Below are 16678 nucleotides of genomic sequence, written 5' to 3' on the forward strand. Positions count from 1 at the left end.
CGAAAAATTTTCGTCATAGTTTTCGTCGACGAAATCAACACTGGTACGTACCGTGCGCAACGTGAGCATTAAGACCGAATTAATGTATGTCTGTTGAGGTACACTCGATCATTTCTTTATGTGTAATATTGTAAGGGCATATGGGACGAGTGGTTTTGTGTTCTTTTAATGTATATTTGAGGTGAATAATGGGACGTTGCAATAGCTAGCTAACCACCTTGCTTGCGTGCGTGCGTCGATAGCTTTCGCCATTTTGTCTCCACGCGGGTAGCCTATATGTTTCAGTGTTTCTTTTTCTTGTATAGGTTACTGGTTGTTTATGGAGAAGAATCACGTCCATGTTTTTATTTGATTTCTGCATGTGTGTACTTTTATTCTATTTTATTTTATTACCATGTTCAGCAAATGTGATGTTCATTTATATGTATTACGCTAGGAAGTCCGACAATTGTGGTGTAATCCTGTAGGTATTTATGTTGTAGTCTATGTGTGAATAGAAGATATATGCAATGTGATCGGAGAGAAAACAGTTTGATCCGGACATTTATTCTCCATAGTTATTTTTATTTGTTGTATTTTGTTTTATGCTTTTGAATGAATGTAATTCAACATAATGTAATAATGTAATGTAATGTAATTCAACGGTCCGTCTGCTCACCGGTGGCTGAGGGGAGGTTACTCGTTGTGTATGGAGAAGAATCACGTCCATGCTTTTATTTGATTTCTGCAGAATAAAGTGCCTGAGGGAATGTGAGAGTCCTGTTATCAGGACCGAACACAACGCAGTAGTCGGCGGACACAGACCGCGCCGGCTACACATAGAATAAAATCCAGTTTGGATTCATGGACATGAGAGTTTCTTCCAGGACAACCTGCCTCTTCAGTTCACCTGTAAAGTCCAGATGAGGAGGATGGACTTACCAGGCCGCCACACGTGCTCAGTGACGCCACAGAACCGGTGTGGTTGATGACGGAACCGGAGTAAAAGCACAGCTGCTTCTTCGATAAACGGCTGGACGCAGCGCTCTGGTCTCCGCGTCTCTCCTCGACCTCGAAGTCCCCCGAGATAAACGTGCTGTCCCACGTAAGATTTAAATACAGCCTCATTCCGAATGCAGTCAGCGACACGATGATCTGGGCCGGGTCGGAGTGTCGTCCCCGCGGGGCGTCCGTGGAGCGCTGCCCGCGGCGCCACGGCGGACTGGCCGAGCGGCCGGAGGACAGGTGCGCCTCTTGACCCGACAGCAGCCGGGGGACCACCTCGTCCGTGTCCTGCTCGGACTGGGCTGAGGGGGGAAACACAGTCGTGACTCTGTGAACCGAACCGTGTGCTTACTCCACACAACTGGCGTTCGCTCGCATTGCTTCCGCTGGCCTGTACCTAAGAGCGAGCCCGCGTAGAGTTCATACGTAGTGTTCTTCTTACCACTCAGTCCGATGCAGAGAATGGAGAGCAGCGCCCGCGTGACGTGGCTGCTGTGCATGTTGCGGTAGAGCAGAAGCGTTTAGCACGGTGCACTTTTTCCCGATGTTGGAGAACTTTCAGTAATTCAGCCCGGATGACACGCCTCCACAGCCTGGCCGTCCACCCAGAGCCGTATGCTGAGAGTCACGTCATCTCCGTTCACTCCACGCCAGCTGTGTCTCATTTGCTGGGCTGTAACTCCGCGAAGGCTTCGCGGTCTACATGGGCCGGGTCCTCCAACGACCGGAAGGCTGAACCGAGCGGGCCCTGAAATGGGACGGTTTGACTAACGGGGCGACCTCCTGCCCGCATCATCAGCTTTTCCTCCGCTGCTCCCGTTGCTTAGCAACCTGCTCCGGCTAACGGTAAACGTATAAAATGCGGATGAAGAAGGTAATCTTCTTAGTCTAACTAATTTAGGAACATATTGCTAACCTGAGTAGCATTTTATATTATTAAAGGCTGAGAGAAGGACATTTTACAGTCATTTTACAGTAAATTAAAATCAGTAAGCCCACAACTTACAACAGCAAAAAGTAATAATATTCAACAAATACAGCAACAGATTAACATGAAATATCATGTATTACTACCTTAAATAATATGGATGGAGAAGCTTTTTTGATGCATCACTATTGATGACTTCTGATCTGATGTGCATATCTGAGAGAGCTGAGTTGTACAGTCTATTGACATTTATCTGTCCATATAATGTTGCAGCTCACCTTATGATTGTTTAATGGATGTGGAAATGGAATGTTGCAGGACCCAAGTGAGATTCAAATAGGCCAGCAATATCGGTCTTGAGACTAATGTCTCATATTTGATAATGTTAATCATGTAATCTGTTACCATTATACGTGTTAAATGTTGTCAAAATCCAAATTCATTGGTTGTCACGGTAGGCTCTTAACGTTGATAGTACTAAGGATACTTTGTTGCCATATCCAGCAATAACTCTCATAACGTGGACTGGGCGTGGCTTGGAGAAAGCAAATCACATTTCACATTAACACCACCTTCCATGCTGTAAGGTTAGAGAAATGCACCATTTGTTTCAGGAGTGTTACACCAGGTACTGGTTGATACTTTTGCAGCAATAGGCATCTTTTGCAGAGGCAGTTTTATAGCTTCTTAAGTTGTTGTCTAGTGTTCTCTCTACAAAACTTTAACCCAATACCCACCAAAGATGACTTGAAATATAGTCAGCTGAGGCAATTTTTGTTAGTCTCTAAGGAGACTTCAGATGATATGTCAGTAGTAAGCTGAATTCGACATCGCGAAAAATGAGCTTCTTAAGTTGTTGTCTAGTGTTCTCTCTACAATTTTAGATTTGTTTTAACCTCTTTAGAAATCTTGTCAAATTCCTTATTCATTGGTTGTCACGGAGACGTCACATTTTATGTCAATGGTAAACTTTAATCGACATGAGGTTTATCGCTCTCAAATAAACAGAAAATGAGTTTCCAAAATTGTGCTGTAGTGTTCTGTCAACAATTTTAGATTTCTTCTAACATCTTTATAAAACTCCTCAAATTCCAAATTGATTGTTTGTCACGGTAGGCTCTTAACGTTGATAGTACTAAGGATACTTTGTTGCCATATCCAGCAATAACTCTCATAACATGGACTGGGCGTGGTTCCATGCTGTAAGGTTAGAGAAATGCACCATTTGTTTCAGGAGTGTTACACCAGGTACTGGTTGATACTTTTGTAGCCATAGGCATCCTTTTGCAGAGGCAATTTCATAGTCTATGAAGTTTACTGAGACGTGATTATTGCTGGTTGAAAACTTTAACCCAATACCCGCCAAAGATGACTTGAAATATAGTCAGCTGAGGCACTTTTTGTTAGTCTCTAAGGAGACTTCAGATGATATGTCAATAGTAAGCTGAATTCGACATCGCGAAAAATGAGCTTCTTAAGTTGTTGTCTAGTGTTCTCTCTACAATTTTAGATTTGTTTTAACCTCTTTAGAAATCTTGTCAAATTCCTTATTCATTGGTTGTCACGGAGACGTCACATTTTATGTCAATGGTAAACTTTAATCGACATGAGGTTTATCGCTCTCAAATAAACAGAAAATGAGTTTCCAAAATTGTGCTGTAGTGTTCTGTCAACAATTTTAGATTTCTTCTAACATCTTTATAAAACTCCTCAAATTCCAAATTGATTGTTTGTCACGGTAGGCTCTTAACGTTGATAGTACTAAGGATACTTTGTTGCCATATCCAGCAATAACTCTCATAACATGGACTGGGCGTGGTTCCATGCTGTAAGGTTAGAGAAATGCACCATTTGTTTCAGGAGTGTTACACCAGGTACTGGTTGATACTTTTGTAGCCATAGGCATCCTTTTGCAGAGGCAATTTCATAGTCTATGAAGTTTACTGAGACGTGATTATTGCTGGTTGAAAACTTTAACCCAATACCCGCCAAAGATGACTTGAAATATAGTCAGCTGAGGCAATTTTTGTTAGTCTCTAAGGAGACTTCAGATGATATGTCAATAGTAAGCTGAATTCGATATCGCGAAAAATGAGCTTCTTAAGTTGTTGTCTAGTGTTCTCTCTACAATTTTAGATTTGTTTTAACATCTTTAGAAATCTTGTCAAATTCCTTATTCATTGGTTGTCACGGAGACGTCGCATTTTATGTCAATGGTAAACTTTAATCGACATGACGTTTATCGCTCTCAAATAAACAGAAAATGAGTTTCCAAAATTGTGCTGTAGTGTTCTGTCAACAATTTTAGATTTCTTCTAACATCTTTATAAAACTCCTCAAATTCCAAATTGATTGTTTGTCACGGTAGGCTCTTAACGTTGATAGTACTAAGGATACTTTGTTGCCATATCCAGCAATAACTCTCATAACATGGACTGGGCGTGGTTCCATGCTGTAAGGTTAGAGAAATGCACCATTTGTTTCAGGAGTGTTACACCAGGTACTGGTTGATACTTTTGTAGCCATAGGCATCCTTTTGCAGAGGCAATTTCATAGTCTATGAAGTTTACTGAGACGTGATTATTGCTGGTTGAAAACTTTAACCCAATACCCGCCAAAGATGACTTGAAATATAGTCAGCTGAGGCAATTTTTGTTAGTCTCTAAGGAGACTTCAGATGATATGTCAATAGTAAGCTGAATTCGACATCGCGAAAAATGAGCTTCTTAAGTTGTTGTCTAGTGTTCTCTCTACAATTTTAGATTTGTTTTAACCTCTTTAGAAATCTTGTCAAATTCCTTATTCATTGGTTGTCACGGAGACGTCACATTTTATGTCAATGGTAAACTTTAATCGACATGAGGTTTATCGCTCTCAAATAAACAGAAAATGAGTTTCCAAAATTGTGCTGTAGTGTTCTGTCAACAATTTTAGATTTCTTCTAACATCTTTATAAAACTCCTCAAATTCCAAATTGATTGTTTGTCACGGTAGGCTCTTAACGTTGATAGTACTAAGGATACTTTGTTGCCATATCCAGCAATAATATGGACTGGGCGTGGTTCCATGCTGTAAGGTTAGAAAAATGCACCATTTGTTTCAGGAGTGTTACACCAGGTACTGGTTGATACTTTTGTAGCCATAGGCATCCTTTTGCAGAGGCAATTTCATAGTCTATGAAGTTTACTGAGACGTGATTATTGCTGGTTGAAAACTTTAACCCAATACCCGCCAAAGATGACTTGAAATATAGTCAGCTGAGGCAATTTTTGTTAGTCTCTAAGGAGACTTCAGATGATATGTCAATAGTAAGCTGAATTCGAAATCGCGAAAAATGAGCTTCTTAAGTTGTTGTCTAGTGTTCTCTCTACAATTTTAGATTTTTTTTAACATCTTTAGAAATCTTGTCAAATTCCTTATTCATTGGTTGTCACGGAGACGTCGCATTTTATGTCAATGGTAAACTTTAATCGACATGAGGTTTATCGCTCTCAAATAAACAGAAAATGAGTTTCCAAAATTGTGCTGTAGTGTTCTGTCAACAATTTTAGATTTCTTCAAACATCTTTATAAAACTCCTCAAATTCCAAATTGATTGTTTGTCACGGTAGGCTCTTAACGTTGATAGTTCTAAGGATACTTTGTTGCCATATCCAGCAATAACTCTCATAACATGGACTGGGCGTGGTTCCATGCTGTAAGGTTAGAGAAATGCACCATTTGTTTCAGGAGTGTTACACCAGGTACTGGTTGATACTTTTGTAGCCATAGGCATCCTTTTGCAGAGGCAATTTCATAGTCTATGAAGTTTACTGAGACGTGATTATTGCTGGTTGAAAACTTTAACCCAATACCCGCCAAAGATGACTTGAAATATAGTCAGCTGAGGCAATTTTTGTTAGTCTCTAAGGAGACTTCAGATGATATGTCAATAGTAAGCTGAATTCGACATTGCGAAAAATGAGCTTCTTAAGTTGTTGTCTAGTGTTCTCTCTACAATTTTAGATTTTTTTTAACATCTTTAGAAATCTTGTCAAATTCCTTATTCATTGGTTGTCACGGAGACGTCGCATTTTATGTCAATGGTAAACTTTAATCGACATGAGGTTTATCGCTCTCAAATAAACAGAAAATGAGTTTCCAAAATTGTGCTGTAGTGTTCTGTCAACAATTTTAGATTTCTTCTAACATCTTTATAAAACTCCTCAAATTCCAAATTGATTGTTTGTCACGGTAGGCTCTTAACGTTGATAGTACTAAGGATACTTTGTTGCCATATCCAGCAATAATATGGACTGGGCGTGGTTCCATGCTGTAAGGTTAGAGAAATGCACCATTTGTTTCAGGAGTGTTACACCAGGTACTGGTTGATACTTTTGTAGCCATAGGCATCCTTTTGCAGAGGCAATTTCATAGTCTATGAAGTTTACTGAGACGTGATTATTGCTGGTTGAAAACTTTAACCCAATACCCGCCAAAGATGACTTGAAATATAGTCAGCTGAGGCAATTTTTGTTAGTCTCTAAGGAGACTTCAGATGATATGTCAATAGTAAGCTGAATTCGACATCGCGAAAAATGAGCTTCTTAAGTTGTTGTCTAGTGTTCTCTCTACAATTTTAGATTTGTTTTAACATCTTTAGAAATCTTGTCAAATTCCTTATTCATTGGTTGTCACGGAGACGTCACATTTTATGTCAATGGTAAACTTTAATCGACATGAGGTTTATCGCTCTCAAATAAACAGAAAATGAGTTTCCAAAATTGTGCTGTAGTGTTCTGTCAACAATTTTAGATTTCTTCTAACATCTTTATAAAACTCCTCAAATTCCAAATTGATTGTTTGTCACGGTAGGCTCTTAACGTTGATAGTACTAAGGATACTTTGTTGCCATATCCAGCAATAACTCTCATAACATGGACTGGGCGTGGTTCCATGCTGTAAGGTTAGAGAAATGCACCATTTGTTTCAGGAGTGTTACACCAGGTACTGGTTGATACTTTTGTAGCCATAGGCATCCTTTTGCAGAGGCAATTTCATAGTCTATGAAGTTTACTGAGACGTGATTATTGCTGGTTGAAAACTTTAACCCAATACCCGCCAAAGATGACTTGAAATATAGTCAGCTGAGGCAATTTTTGTTAGTCTCTAAGGAGACTTCAGATGATATGTCAATAGTAAGCTGAATTCGATATCGCGAAAAATGAGCTTCTTAAGTTGTTGTCTAGTGTTCTCTCTACAATTTTAGATTTGTTTTAACATCTTTAGAAATCTTGTCAAATTCCTTATTCATTGGTTGTCACGGAGACGTCGCATTTTATGTCAATGGTAAACTTTAATCGACATGACGTTTATCGCTCTCAAATAAACAGAAAATGAGTTTCCAAAATTGTGCTGTAGTGTTCTGTCAACAATTTTAGATTTCTTCTAACATCTTTATAAAACTCCTCAAATTCCAAATTGATTGTTTGTCACGGTAGGCTCTTAACGTTGATAGTACTAAGGATACTTTGTTGCCATATCCAGCAATAACTCTCATAACATGGACTGGGCGTGGTTCCATGCTGTAAGGTTAGAGAAATGCACCATTTGTTTCAGGAGTGTTACACCAGGTACTGGTTGATACTTTTGTAGCCATAGGCATCCTTTTGCAGAGGCAATTTCATAGTCTATGAAGTTTACTGAGACGTGATTATTGCTGGTTGAAAACTTTAACCCAATACCCGCCAAAGATGACTTGAAATATAGTCAGCTGAGGCAATTTTTGTTAGTCTCTAAGGAGACTTCAGATGATATGTCAATAGTAAGCTGAATTCGACATCGCGAAAAATGAGCTTCTTAAGTTGTTGTCTAGTGTTCTCTCTACAATTTTAGATTTGTTTTAACCTCTTTAGAAATCTTGTCAAATTCCTTATTCATTGGTTGTCACGGAGACGTCACATTTTATGTCAATGGTAAACTTTAATCGACATGAGGTTTATCGCTCTCAAATAAACAGAAAATGAGTTTCCAAAATTGTGCTGTAGTGTTCTGTCAACAATTTTAGATTTCTTCTAACATCTTTATAAAACTCCTCAAATTCCAAATTGATTGTTTGTCACGGTAGGCTCTTAACGTTGATAGTACTAAGGATACTTTGTTGCCATATCCAGCAATAATATGGACTGGGCGTGGTTCCATGCTGTAAGGTTAGAAAAATGCACCATTTGTTTCAGGAGTGTTACACCAGGTACTGGTTGATACTTTTGTAGCCATAGGCATCCTTTTGCAGAGGCAATTTCATAGTCTATGAAGTTTACTGAGACGTGATTATTGCTGGTTGAAAACTTTAACCCAATACCCGCCAAAGATGACTTGAAATATAGTCAGCTGAGGCAATTTTTGTTAGTCTCTAAGGAGACTTCAGATGATATGTCAATAGTAAGCTGAATTCGAAATCGCGAAAAATGAGCTTCTTAAGTTGTTGTCTAGTGTTCTCTCTACAATTTTAGATTTTTTTTAACATCTTTAGAAATCTTGTCAAATTCCTTATTCATTGGTTGTCACGGAGACGTCGCATTTTATGTCAATGGTAAACTTTAATCGACATGAGGTTTATCGCTCTCAAATAAACAGAAAATGAGTTTCCAAAATTGTGCTGTAGTGTTCTGTCAACAATTTTAGATTTCTTCAAACATCTTTATAAAACTCCTCAAATTCCAAATTGATTGTTTGTCACGGTAGGCTCTTAACGTTGATAGTTCTAAGGATACTTTGTTGCCATATCCAGCAATAACTCTCATAACATGGACTGGGCGTGGTTCCATGCTGTAAGGTTAGAGAAATGCACCATTTGTTTCAGGAGTGTTACACCAGGTACTGGTTGATACTTTTGTAGCCATAGGCATCCTTTTGCAGAGGCAATTTCATAGTCTATGAAGTTTACTGAGACGTGATTATTGCTGGTTGAAAACTTTAACCCAATACCCGCCAAAGATGACTTGAAATATAGTCAGCTGAGGCAATTTTTGTTAGTCTCTAAGGAGACTTCAGATGATATGTCAATAGTAAGCTGAATTCGACATTGCGAAAAATGAGCTTCTTAAGTTGTTGTCTAGTGTTCTCTCTACAATTTTAGATTTTTTTTAACATCTTTAGAAATCTTGTCAAATTCCTTATTCATTGGTTGTCACGGAGACGTCGCATTTTATGTCAATGGTAAACTTTAATCGACATGAGGTTTATCGCTCTCAAATAAACAGAAAATGAGTTTCCAAAATTGTGCTGTAGTGTTCTGTCAACAATTTTAGATTTCTTCTAACATCTTTATAAAACTCCTCAAATTCCAAATTGATTGTTTGTCACGGTAGGCTCTTAACGTTGATAGTACTAAGGATACTTTGTTGCCATATCCAGCAATAATATGGACTGGGCGTGGTTCCATGCTGTAAGGTTAGAGAAATGCACCATTTGTTTCAGGAGTGTTACACCAGGTACTGGTTGATACTTTTGTAGCCATAGGCATCCTTTTGCAGAGGCAATTTCATAGTCTATGAAGTTTACTGAGACGTGATTATTGCTGGTTGAAAACTTTAACCCAATACCCGCCAAAGATGACTTGAAATATAGTCAGCTGAGGCAATTTTTGTTAGTCTCTAAGGAGACTTCAGATGATATGTCAATAGTAAGCTGAATTCGACATCGCGAAAAATGAGCTTCTTAAGTTGTTGTCTAGTGTTCTCTCTACAATTTTAGATTTGTTTTAACATCTTTAGAAATCTTGTCAAATTCCTTATTCATTGGTTGTCACGGAGACGTCACATTTTATGTCAATGGTAAACTTTAATCGACATGAGGTTTATCGCTCTCAAATAAACAGAAAATGAGTTTCCAAAATTGTGCTGTAGTGTTCTGTCAACAATTTTAGATTTCTTCTAACATCTTTATAAAACTCCTCAAATTCCAAATTGATTGTTTGTCACGGTAGGCTCTTAACGTTGATAGTACTAAGGATACTTTGTTGCCATATCCAGCAATAACTCTCATAACATGGACTGGGCGTGGTTCCATGCTGTAAGGTTAGAGAAATGCACCATTTGTTTCAGGAGTGTTACACCAGGTACTGGTTGATACTTTTGTAGCCATAGGCATCCTTTTGCAGAGGCAATTTCATAGTCTATGAAGTTTACTGAGACGTGATTATTGCTGGTTGAAAACTTTAACCCAATACCCGCCAAAGATGACTTGAAATATAGTCAGCTGAGGCAATTTTTGTTAGTCTCTAAGGAGACTTCAGATGATATGTCAATAGTAAGCTGAATTCGATATCGCGAAAAATGAGCTTCTTAAGTTGTTGTCTAGTGTTCTCTCTACAATTTTAGATTTGTTTTAACATCTTTAGAAATCTTGTCAAATTCCTTATTCATTGGTTGTCACGGAGACGTCGCATTTTATGTCAATGGTAAACTTTAATCGACATGACGTTTATCGCTCTCAAATAAACAGAAAATGAGTTTCCAAAATTGTGCTGTAGTGTTCTGTCAACAATTTTAGATTTCTTCTAACATCTTTATAAAACTCCTCAAATTCCAAATTGATTGTTTGTCACGGTAGGCTCTTAACGTTGATAGTACTAAGGATACTTTGTTGCCATATCCAGCAATAACTCTCATAACATGGACTGGGCGTGGTTCCATGCTGTAAGGTTAGAGAAATGCACCATTTGTTTCAGGAGTGTTACACCAGGTACTGGTTGATACTTTTGTAGCCATAGGCATCCTTTTGCAGAGGCAATTTCATAGTCTATGAAGTTTACTGAGACGTGATTATTGCTGGTTGAAAACTTTAACCCAATACCCGCCAAAGATGACTTGAAATATAGTCAGCTGAGGCAATTTTTGTTAGTCTCTAAGGAGACTTCAGATGATATGTCAATAGTAAGCTGAATTCGACATCGCGAAAAATGAGCTTCTTAAGTTGTTGTCTAGTGTTCTCTCTACAATTTTAGATTTGTTTTAACCTCTTTAGAAATCTTGTCAAATTCCTTATTCATTGGTTGTCACGGAGACGTCACATTTTATGTCAATGGTAAACTTTAATCGACATGAGGTTTATCGCTCTCAAATAAACAGAAAATGAGTTTCCAAAATTGTGCTGTAGTGTTCTGTCAACAATTTTAGATTTCTTCTAACATCTTTATAAAACTCCTCAAATTCCAAATTGATTGTTTGTCACGGTAGGCTCTTAACGTTGATAGTACTAAGGATACTTTGTTGCCATATCCAGCAATAATATGGACTGGGCGTGGTTCCATGCTGTAAGGTTAGAAAAATGCACCATTTGTTTCAGGAGTGTTACACCAGGTACTGGTTGATACTTTTGTAGCCATAGGCATCCTTTTGCAGAGGCAATTTCATAGTCTATGAAGTTTACTGAGACGTGATTATTGCTGGTTGAAAACTTTAACCCAATACCCGCCAAAGATGACTTGAAATATAGTCAGCTGAGGCAATTTTTGTTAGTCTCTAAGGAGACTTCAGATGATATGTCAATAGTAAGCTGAATTCGAAATCGCGAAAAATGAGCTTCTTAAGTTGTTGTCTAGTGTTCTCTCTACAATTTTAGATTTTTTTTAACATCTTTAGAAATCTTGTCAAATTCCTTATTCATTGGTTGTCACGGAGACGTCGCATTTTATGTCAATGGTAAACTTTAATCGACATGAGGTTTATCGCTCTCAAATAAACAGAAAATGAGTTTCCAAAATTGTGCTGTAGTGTTCTGTCAACAATTTTAGATTTCTTCAAACATCTTTATAAAACTCCTCAAATTCCAAATTGATTGTTTGTCACGGTAGGCTCTTAACGTTGATAGTTCTAAGGATACTTTGTTGCCATATCCAGCAATAACTCTCATAACATGGACTGGGCGTGGTTCCATGCTGTAAGGTTAGAGAAATGCACCATTTGTTTCAGGAGTGTTACACCAGGTACTGGTTGATACTTTTGTAGCCATAGGCATCCTTTTGCAGAGGCAATTTCATAGTCTATGAAGTTTACTGAGACGTGATTATTGCTGGTTGAAAACTTTAACCCAATACCCGCCAAAGATGACTTGAAATATAGTCAGCTGAGGCAATTTTTGTTAGTCTCTAAGGAGACTTCAGATGATATGTCAATAGTAAGCTGAATTCGACATTGCGAAAAATCAGCTTCTTAAGTTGTTGTCTAGTGTTCTCTCTACAATTTTAGATTTTTTTTAACATCTTTAGAAATCTTGTCAAATTCCTTATTCATTGGTTGTCACGGAGACGTCGCATTTTATGTCAATGGTAAACTTTAATCGACATGAGGTTTATCGCTCTCAAATAAACAGAAAATGAGTTTCCAAAATTGTGCTGTAGTGTTCTGTCAACAATTTTAGATTTCTTCTAACATCTTTATAAAACTCCTCAAATTCCAAATTGATTGTTTGTCACGGTAGGCTCTTAACGTTGATAGTACTAAGGATACTTTGTTGCCATATCCAGCAATAACTCTCATAACATGGACTGGGCGTGGTTCCATGCTGTAAGGTTAGAGAAATGCACCATTTGTTTCAGGAGTGTTACACCAGGTACTGGTTGATACTTTTGTAGCCATAGGCATCCTTTTGCAGAGGCAATTTTATAGTCTATGAAGTTTACTGAGACGTGATTATTGCTGGTTGAAAACTTTAACCCAATACCCGCCAAAGATGACTTGAAATATAGTCAGCTGAGGCAATTTTTGTTAGTCTCTAAGGAGACTTCAGATGATATGTCAATAGTAAGCTGAATTCGACATCGCGAAAAATGAGCTTCTTAAGTTGTTGTCTAGTGTTCTCTCTACAATTTTAGATTTGTTTTAACATCTTTAGAAATCTTGTCAAATTCCTTATTCATTGGTTGTCACGGAGACGTCACATTTTATGTCAATGGTAAACTTTAATCGACATGAGGTTTATCGCTCTCAAATAAACAGAAAATGAGTTTCCAAAATTGTGCTGTAGTGTTCTGTCAACAATTTTAGATTTCTTCTAACATCTTTATAAAACTCCTCAAATTCCAAATTGATTGTTTGTCACGGTAGGCTCTTAACGTTGATAGTACTAAGGATACTTTGTTGCCATATCCAGCAATAACTCTCATAACATGGACTGGGCGTGGTTCCATGCTGTAAGGTTAGAGAAATGCACCATTTGTTTCAGGAGTGTTACACCAGGTACTGGTTGATACTTTTGTAGCCATAGGCATCCTTTTGCAGAGGCAATTTCATAGTCTATGAAGTTTACTGAGACGTGATTATTGCTGGTTGAAAACTTTAACCCAATACCCGCCAAAGATGACTTGAAATATAGTCAGCTGAGGCAATTTTTGTTAGTCTCTAAGGAGACTTCAGATGATATGTCAATAGTAAGCTGAATTCGACATCGCGAAAAATGAGCTTCTTAAGTTGTTGTCTAGTGTTCTCTCTACAATTTTAGATTTTTTTTAACATCTTTAGAAATCTTGTCAAATTCTTTATTCATTGGTTGTCACGGAGACGTCGCATTTTATGTCAATGGTAAACTTTAATTGACATGAGGTTTATCGCTCTCAAATAAACAGAAAATGAGTTTCCAAAATTGTGCTGTAGTGTTCTGTCAACAATTTTAGATTTCTTCTAACATCTTTATAAAACTCCTCAAATTCCAAATTGATTGTTTGTCACGGTAGGCTCTTAACGTTGATAGTACTAAGGATACTTTGTTGCCATATCCAGCAATAATATGGACTGGGCGTGGTTCCATGCTGTAAGGTTAGAGAAATGCACCATTTGTTTCAGGAGTGTTACACCAGGTACTGGTTGATACTTTTGTAGCCATAGGCATCCTTTTGCAGAGGCAATTTCATAGTCTATGAAGTTTACTGAGACGTGATTATTGCTGGTTGAAAACTTTAACCCAATACCCGCCAAAGATGACTTGAAATATAGTCAGCTGAGGCAAATTTTGTTAGTCTCTAAGGAGACTTCAGATGATATGTCAATAGTAAGCTGAATTCGATATCGCGAAAAATGAGCTTCTTAAGTTGTTGTCTAGTGTTCTCTCTACAATTTTAGATTTGTTTTAACATCTTTAGAAATCTTGTCAAATTCCTTATTCATTGGTTGTCACGGAGACGTCACATTTTATGTCAATGGTAAACTTTAATCGACATGAGGTTTATCGCTCTCAAATAAACAGAAAATGAGTTTCCAAAATTGTGCTGTAGTGTTCTGTCAACAATTTTAGATTTCTTCTAACATATTTATAAAACTCCTCAAATTCCAAATTGATTGTTTGTCACGGTAGGCTCTTAACGTTGATAGTACTAAGGATACTTTGTTGCCATATCCAGCAATAACTCTCATAACATGGACTGGGCGTGGTTCCATGCTGTAAGGTTAGAGAAATGCACCATTTGTTTCAGGAGTGTTACACCAGGTACTGGTTGATACTTTTGTAGCCATAGGCATCCTTTTGCAGAGGCAATTTCATAGTCTATGAAGTTTACTGAGACGTGATTATTGCTGGTTGAAAACTTTAACCCAATACCCGCCAAAGATGACTTGAAATATAGTCAGCTGAGGCAATTTTTGTTAGTCTCTAAGGAGACTTCAGATGATATGTCAATAGTAAGCTGAATTCGACATCGCGAAAAATGAGCTTCTTAAGTTGTTGTCTAGTGTTCTCTCTACAATTTTAGATTTTTTTTAACATCTTTAGAAATCTTGTCAAATTCTTTATTCATTGGTTGTCACGGAGACGTCGCATTTTATGTCAATGGTAAACTTTAATCGACATGAGGTTTATCGCTCTCAAATAAACAGAAAATGAGTTTCCAAAATTGTGCTGTAGTGTTCTGTCAACAATTTTAGATTTCTTCTAACATCTTTATAAAACTCCTCAAATTCCAAATTGATTGTTTGTCACGGTAGGCTCTTAACGTTGATAGTACTAAGGATACTTTGTTGCCATATCCAGCAATAATATGGACTGGGCGTGGTTCCATGCTGTAAGGTTAGAGAAATGCACCATTTGTTTCAGGAGTGTTACACCAGGTACTGGTTGATACTTTTGTAGCCATAGGCATCCTTTTGCAGAGGCAATTTCATAGTCTATGAAGTTTACTGAGACGTGATTATTGCTGGTTGAAAACTTTAACCCAATACCCGCCAAAGATGACTTGAAATATAGTCAGCTGAGGCAAATTTTGTTAGTCTCTAAGGAGACTTCAGATGATATGTCAATAGTAAGCTGAATTCGATATCGCGAAAAATGAGCTTCTTAAGTTGTTGTCTAGTGTTCTCTCTACAATTTTAGATTTTTTTTAACATCTTTAGAAATCTTGTCAAATTCCTTATTCATTGGTTGTCACGGAGACGTCACATTTTATGTCAATGGTAAACTTTAATCGACATGAGTTTTATCGCTCTCAAATAAACAGAAAATGAGTTTCCAAAATTGTGCTGTAGTGTTCTGTCAACAATTTTAGATTTCTTCTAACATCTTTATAAAACTCCTCAAATTCCAAATTGATTGTTTGTCACGGTAGGCTCTTAACGTTGATAGTACTAAGGATACTTTGTTGCCATATCCAGCAATAATATGGACTGGGCGTGGTTCCATGCTGTAAGGTTAGAAAAATGCACCATTTGTTTCAGGAGTGTTACACCAGGTACTGGTTGATACTTTTGTAGCCATAGGCATCCTTTTGCAGAGGCAATTTCATAGTCTATGAAGTTTACTGAGACGTGATTATTGCTGGTTGAAAACTTTAACCCAATACCCGCCAAAGATGACTTGAAATATAGTCAGCTGAGGCAATTTTTGTTAGTCTCTAAGGAGACTTCAGATGATATGTCAATAGTAAGCTGAATTCGACATCGCGAAAAATGAGCTTCTTAAGTTGTTGTCTAGTGTTCTCTCTACAATTTTAGATTTTTTTTAACATCTTTAGAAATCTTGTCAAATTCCTTATTCATTGGTTGTCACGGAGACGTCGCATTTTATGTCAATGGTAAACTTTAATCGACATGAGGTTTATCGCTCTCAAATAAACAGAAAATGAGTTTCCAAAATTGTGCTGTAGTGTTCTGTCAACAATTTTAGATTTCTTCTAACATCTTTATAAAACTCCTCAAATTCCAAATTGATTGTTTGTCACGGTAGGCTCTTAACGTTGATAGTACTAAGGATACTTTGTTGCCATATCCAGCAATAATATGGACTGGGCGTGGTTCCATGCTGTAAGGTTAGAGAAATGCACCATTTGTTTCAGGAGTGTTACACCAGGTACTGGTTGATACTTTTGTAGCCATAGGCATCCTTTTGCAGAGGCAATTTCATAGTCTATGAAGTTTACTGAGACGTGATTATTGCTGGTTGAAAACTTTAACCCAATACCCGCCAAAGATGACTTGAAATATAGTCAGCTGAGGCAAATTTTGTTAGTCTCTAAGGAGACTTCAGATGATATGTCAATAGTAAGCTGAATTCGATATCGCGAAAAATGAGCTTCTTAAGTTGTTGTCTAGTGTTCTCTCTACAATTTTAGATTTGTTTTAACATCTTTAGAAATCTTGTCAAATTCCTTATTCATTGGTTGTCACGGAGACGTCACATTTTATGTCAATGGTAAACTTTAATCGACATGAGGTTTATCGCTCTCAAATAAACAGAAAATGAGTTTCCAAAATTGTGCTGTAGTGTTCTGTCAACAATTTTAGATTTCTTCTAACATCTTTA

General features: G+C 37.6%; 1 protein-coding gene and 22 non-coding genes across 28 annotated transcripts in view; 22 read left to right on the forward strand and 1 right to left on the reverse strand.

The window, feature by feature from the left end:
* Nucleotides 1-1804, reverse strand: part of adamts17 (ADAM metallopeptidase with thrombospondin type 1 motif, 17) — a 69077-nt gene extending 67273 nt beyond the window's left edge. For all 6 annotated transcript variants that reach the window (XR_013451554.1, XR_013451553.1, XM_078085336.1 and 3 more), the window contains exons 1-2: nucleotides 1427-1804; nucleotides 922-1286 (exon numbers count right to left, since the gene is read on the reverse strand). Coding sequence is in view for 4 of the 6 variants with exons in the window: in XM_078085336.1 (XP_077941462.1) it covers nucleotides 922-1286; nucleotides 1427-1484 (423 nt within the window). In the remaining 2 variants the exon portion in view is untranslated. The remainder of the gene's footprint in view (nucleotides 1-921; nucleotides 1287-1426) is intronic.
* A 1386-nt stretch (nucleotides 1805-3190) lies between these two features.
* LOC120813803 (U4 spliceosomal RNA) lies at nucleotides 3191-3331 on the forward strand. The gene has a single exon (XR_005711040.2). It is a non-coding gene; the product is annotated as a U4 spliceosomal RNA (small nuclear RNA).
* A 485-nt stretch (nucleotides 3332-3816) lies between these two features.
* LOC120813819 (U4 spliceosomal RNA) lies at nucleotides 3817-3957 on the forward strand. Its single transcript, XR_005711055.2, has one exon. It is a non-coding gene; the product is annotated as a U4 spliceosomal RNA (small nuclear RNA).
* Nucleotides 3958-4442: 485 nt separating this feature from the next.
* On the forward strand, nucleotides 4443-4583 carry LOC120813793 (U4 spliceosomal RNA). The gene has a single exon (XR_005711029.1). It is a non-coding gene; the product is annotated as a U4 spliceosomal RNA (small nuclear RNA).
* Nucleotides 4584-5059: 476 nt separating this feature from the next.
* On the forward strand, nucleotides 5060-5200 carry LOC120813786 (U4 spliceosomal RNA). Its single transcript, XR_005711023.1, has one exon. It is a non-coding gene; the product is annotated as a U4 spliceosomal RNA (small nuclear RNA).
* A 485-nt stretch (nucleotides 5201-5685) lies between these two features.
* LOC120813782 (U4 spliceosomal RNA) lies at nucleotides 5686-5826 on the forward strand. The gene has a single exon (XR_005711021.1). It is a non-coding gene; the product is annotated as a U4 spliceosomal RNA (small nuclear RNA).
* Nucleotides 5827-6302: 476 nt separating this feature from the next.
* LOC120813771 (U4 spliceosomal RNA) lies at nucleotides 6303-6443 on the forward strand. The gene has a single exon (XR_005711020.1). It is a non-coding gene; the product is annotated as a U4 spliceosomal RNA (small nuclear RNA).
* A 485-nt stretch (nucleotides 6444-6928) lies between these two features.
* LOC120813760 (U4 spliceosomal RNA) lies at nucleotides 6929-7069 on the forward strand. Its single transcript, XR_005711019.1, has one exon. It is a non-coding gene; the product is annotated as a U4 spliceosomal RNA (small nuclear RNA).
* A 485-nt stretch (nucleotides 7070-7554) lies between these two features.
* Nucleotides 7555-7695, forward strand: LOC120813740 (U4 spliceosomal RNA). Its single transcript, XR_005711013.1, has one exon. It is a non-coding gene; the product is annotated as a U4 spliceosomal RNA (small nuclear RNA).
* Nucleotides 7696-8171: 476 nt separating this feature from the next.
* On the forward strand, nucleotides 8172-8312 carry LOC120813861 (U4 spliceosomal RNA). The gene has a single exon (XR_005711077.2). It is a non-coding gene; the product is annotated as a U4 spliceosomal RNA (small nuclear RNA).
* A 485-nt stretch (nucleotides 8313-8797) lies between these two features.
* On the forward strand, nucleotides 8798-8938 carry LOC120813729 (U4 spliceosomal RNA). The gene has a single exon (XR_005711003.1). It is a non-coding gene; the product is annotated as a U4 spliceosomal RNA (small nuclear RNA).
* A 476-nt stretch (nucleotides 8939-9414) lies between these two features.
* On the forward strand, nucleotides 9415-9555 carry LOC120813877 (U4 spliceosomal RNA). Its single transcript, XR_005711084.2, has one exon. It is a non-coding gene; the product is annotated as a U4 spliceosomal RNA (small nuclear RNA).
* Nucleotides 9556-10040: 485 nt separating this feature from the next.
* LOC120813718 (U4 spliceosomal RNA) lies at nucleotides 10041-10181 on the forward strand. The gene has a single exon (XR_005710992.1). It is a non-coding gene; the product is annotated as a U4 spliceosomal RNA (small nuclear RNA).
* Nucleotides 10182-10666: 485 nt separating this feature from the next.
* Nucleotides 10667-10807, forward strand: LOC120813750 (U4 spliceosomal RNA). The gene has a single exon (XR_005711018.2). It is a non-coding gene; the product is annotated as a U4 spliceosomal RNA (small nuclear RNA).
* A 476-nt stretch (nucleotides 10808-11283) lies between these two features.
* LOC144385467 (U4 spliceosomal RNA) lies at nucleotides 11284-11424 on the forward strand. The gene has a single exon (XR_013451728.1). It is a non-coding gene; the product is annotated as a U4 spliceosomal RNA (small nuclear RNA).
* Nucleotides 11425-11909: 485 nt separating this feature from the next.
* Nucleotides 11910-12050, forward strand: LOC144385478 (U4 spliceosomal RNA). Its single transcript, XR_013451739.1, has one exon. It is a non-coding gene; the product is annotated as a U4 spliceosomal RNA (small nuclear RNA).
* A 485-nt stretch (nucleotides 12051-12535) lies between these two features.
* Nucleotides 12536-12676, forward strand: LOC144385574 (U4 spliceosomal RNA). Its single transcript, XR_013451835.1, has one exon. It is a non-coding gene; the product is annotated as a U4 spliceosomal RNA (small nuclear RNA).
* A 485-nt stretch (nucleotides 12677-13161) lies between these two features.
* LOC144385489 (U4 spliceosomal RNA) lies at nucleotides 13162-13302 on the forward strand. The gene has a single exon (XR_013451750.1). It is a non-coding gene; the product is annotated as a U4 spliceosomal RNA (small nuclear RNA).
* Nucleotides 13303-13778: 476 nt separating this feature from the next.
* On the forward strand, nucleotides 13779-13919 carry LOC144385590 (U4 spliceosomal RNA). The gene has a single exon (XR_013451851.1). It is a non-coding gene; the product is annotated as a U4 spliceosomal RNA (small nuclear RNA).
* Nucleotides 13920-14404: 485 nt separating this feature from the next.
* Nucleotides 14405-14545, forward strand: LOC144385500 (U4 spliceosomal RNA). The gene has a single exon (XR_013451761.1). It is a non-coding gene; the product is annotated as a U4 spliceosomal RNA (small nuclear RNA).
* A 476-nt stretch (nucleotides 14546-15021) lies between these two features.
* LOC144385591 (U4 spliceosomal RNA) lies at nucleotides 15022-15162 on the forward strand. Its single transcript, XR_013451852.1, has one exon. It is a non-coding gene; the product is annotated as a U4 spliceosomal RNA (small nuclear RNA).
* Nucleotides 15163-15638: 476 nt separating this feature from the next.
* LOC144385511 (U4 spliceosomal RNA) lies at nucleotides 15639-15779 on the forward strand. Its single transcript, XR_013451772.1, has one exon. It is a non-coding gene; the product is annotated as a U4 spliceosomal RNA (small nuclear RNA).
* A 476-nt stretch (nucleotides 15780-16255) lies between these two features.
* LOC144385592 (U4 spliceosomal RNA) lies at nucleotides 16256-16396 on the forward strand. Its single transcript, XR_013451853.1, has one exon. It is a non-coding gene; the product is annotated as a U4 spliceosomal RNA (small nuclear RNA).
* The last annotated feature ends 282 nt before the right edge of the window (nucleotides 16397-16678 follow it).

Source organism: Gasterosteus aculeatus, chromosome 12 (assembly GCF_964276395.1).
Source record: "Gasterosteus aculeatus chromosome 12, fGasAcu3.hap1.1, whole genome shotgun sequence".
NCBI classification, from domain to species: Eukaryota; Metazoa; Chordata; class Actinopteri; order Perciformes; family Gasterosteidae; genus Gasterosteus; species Gasterosteus aculeatus.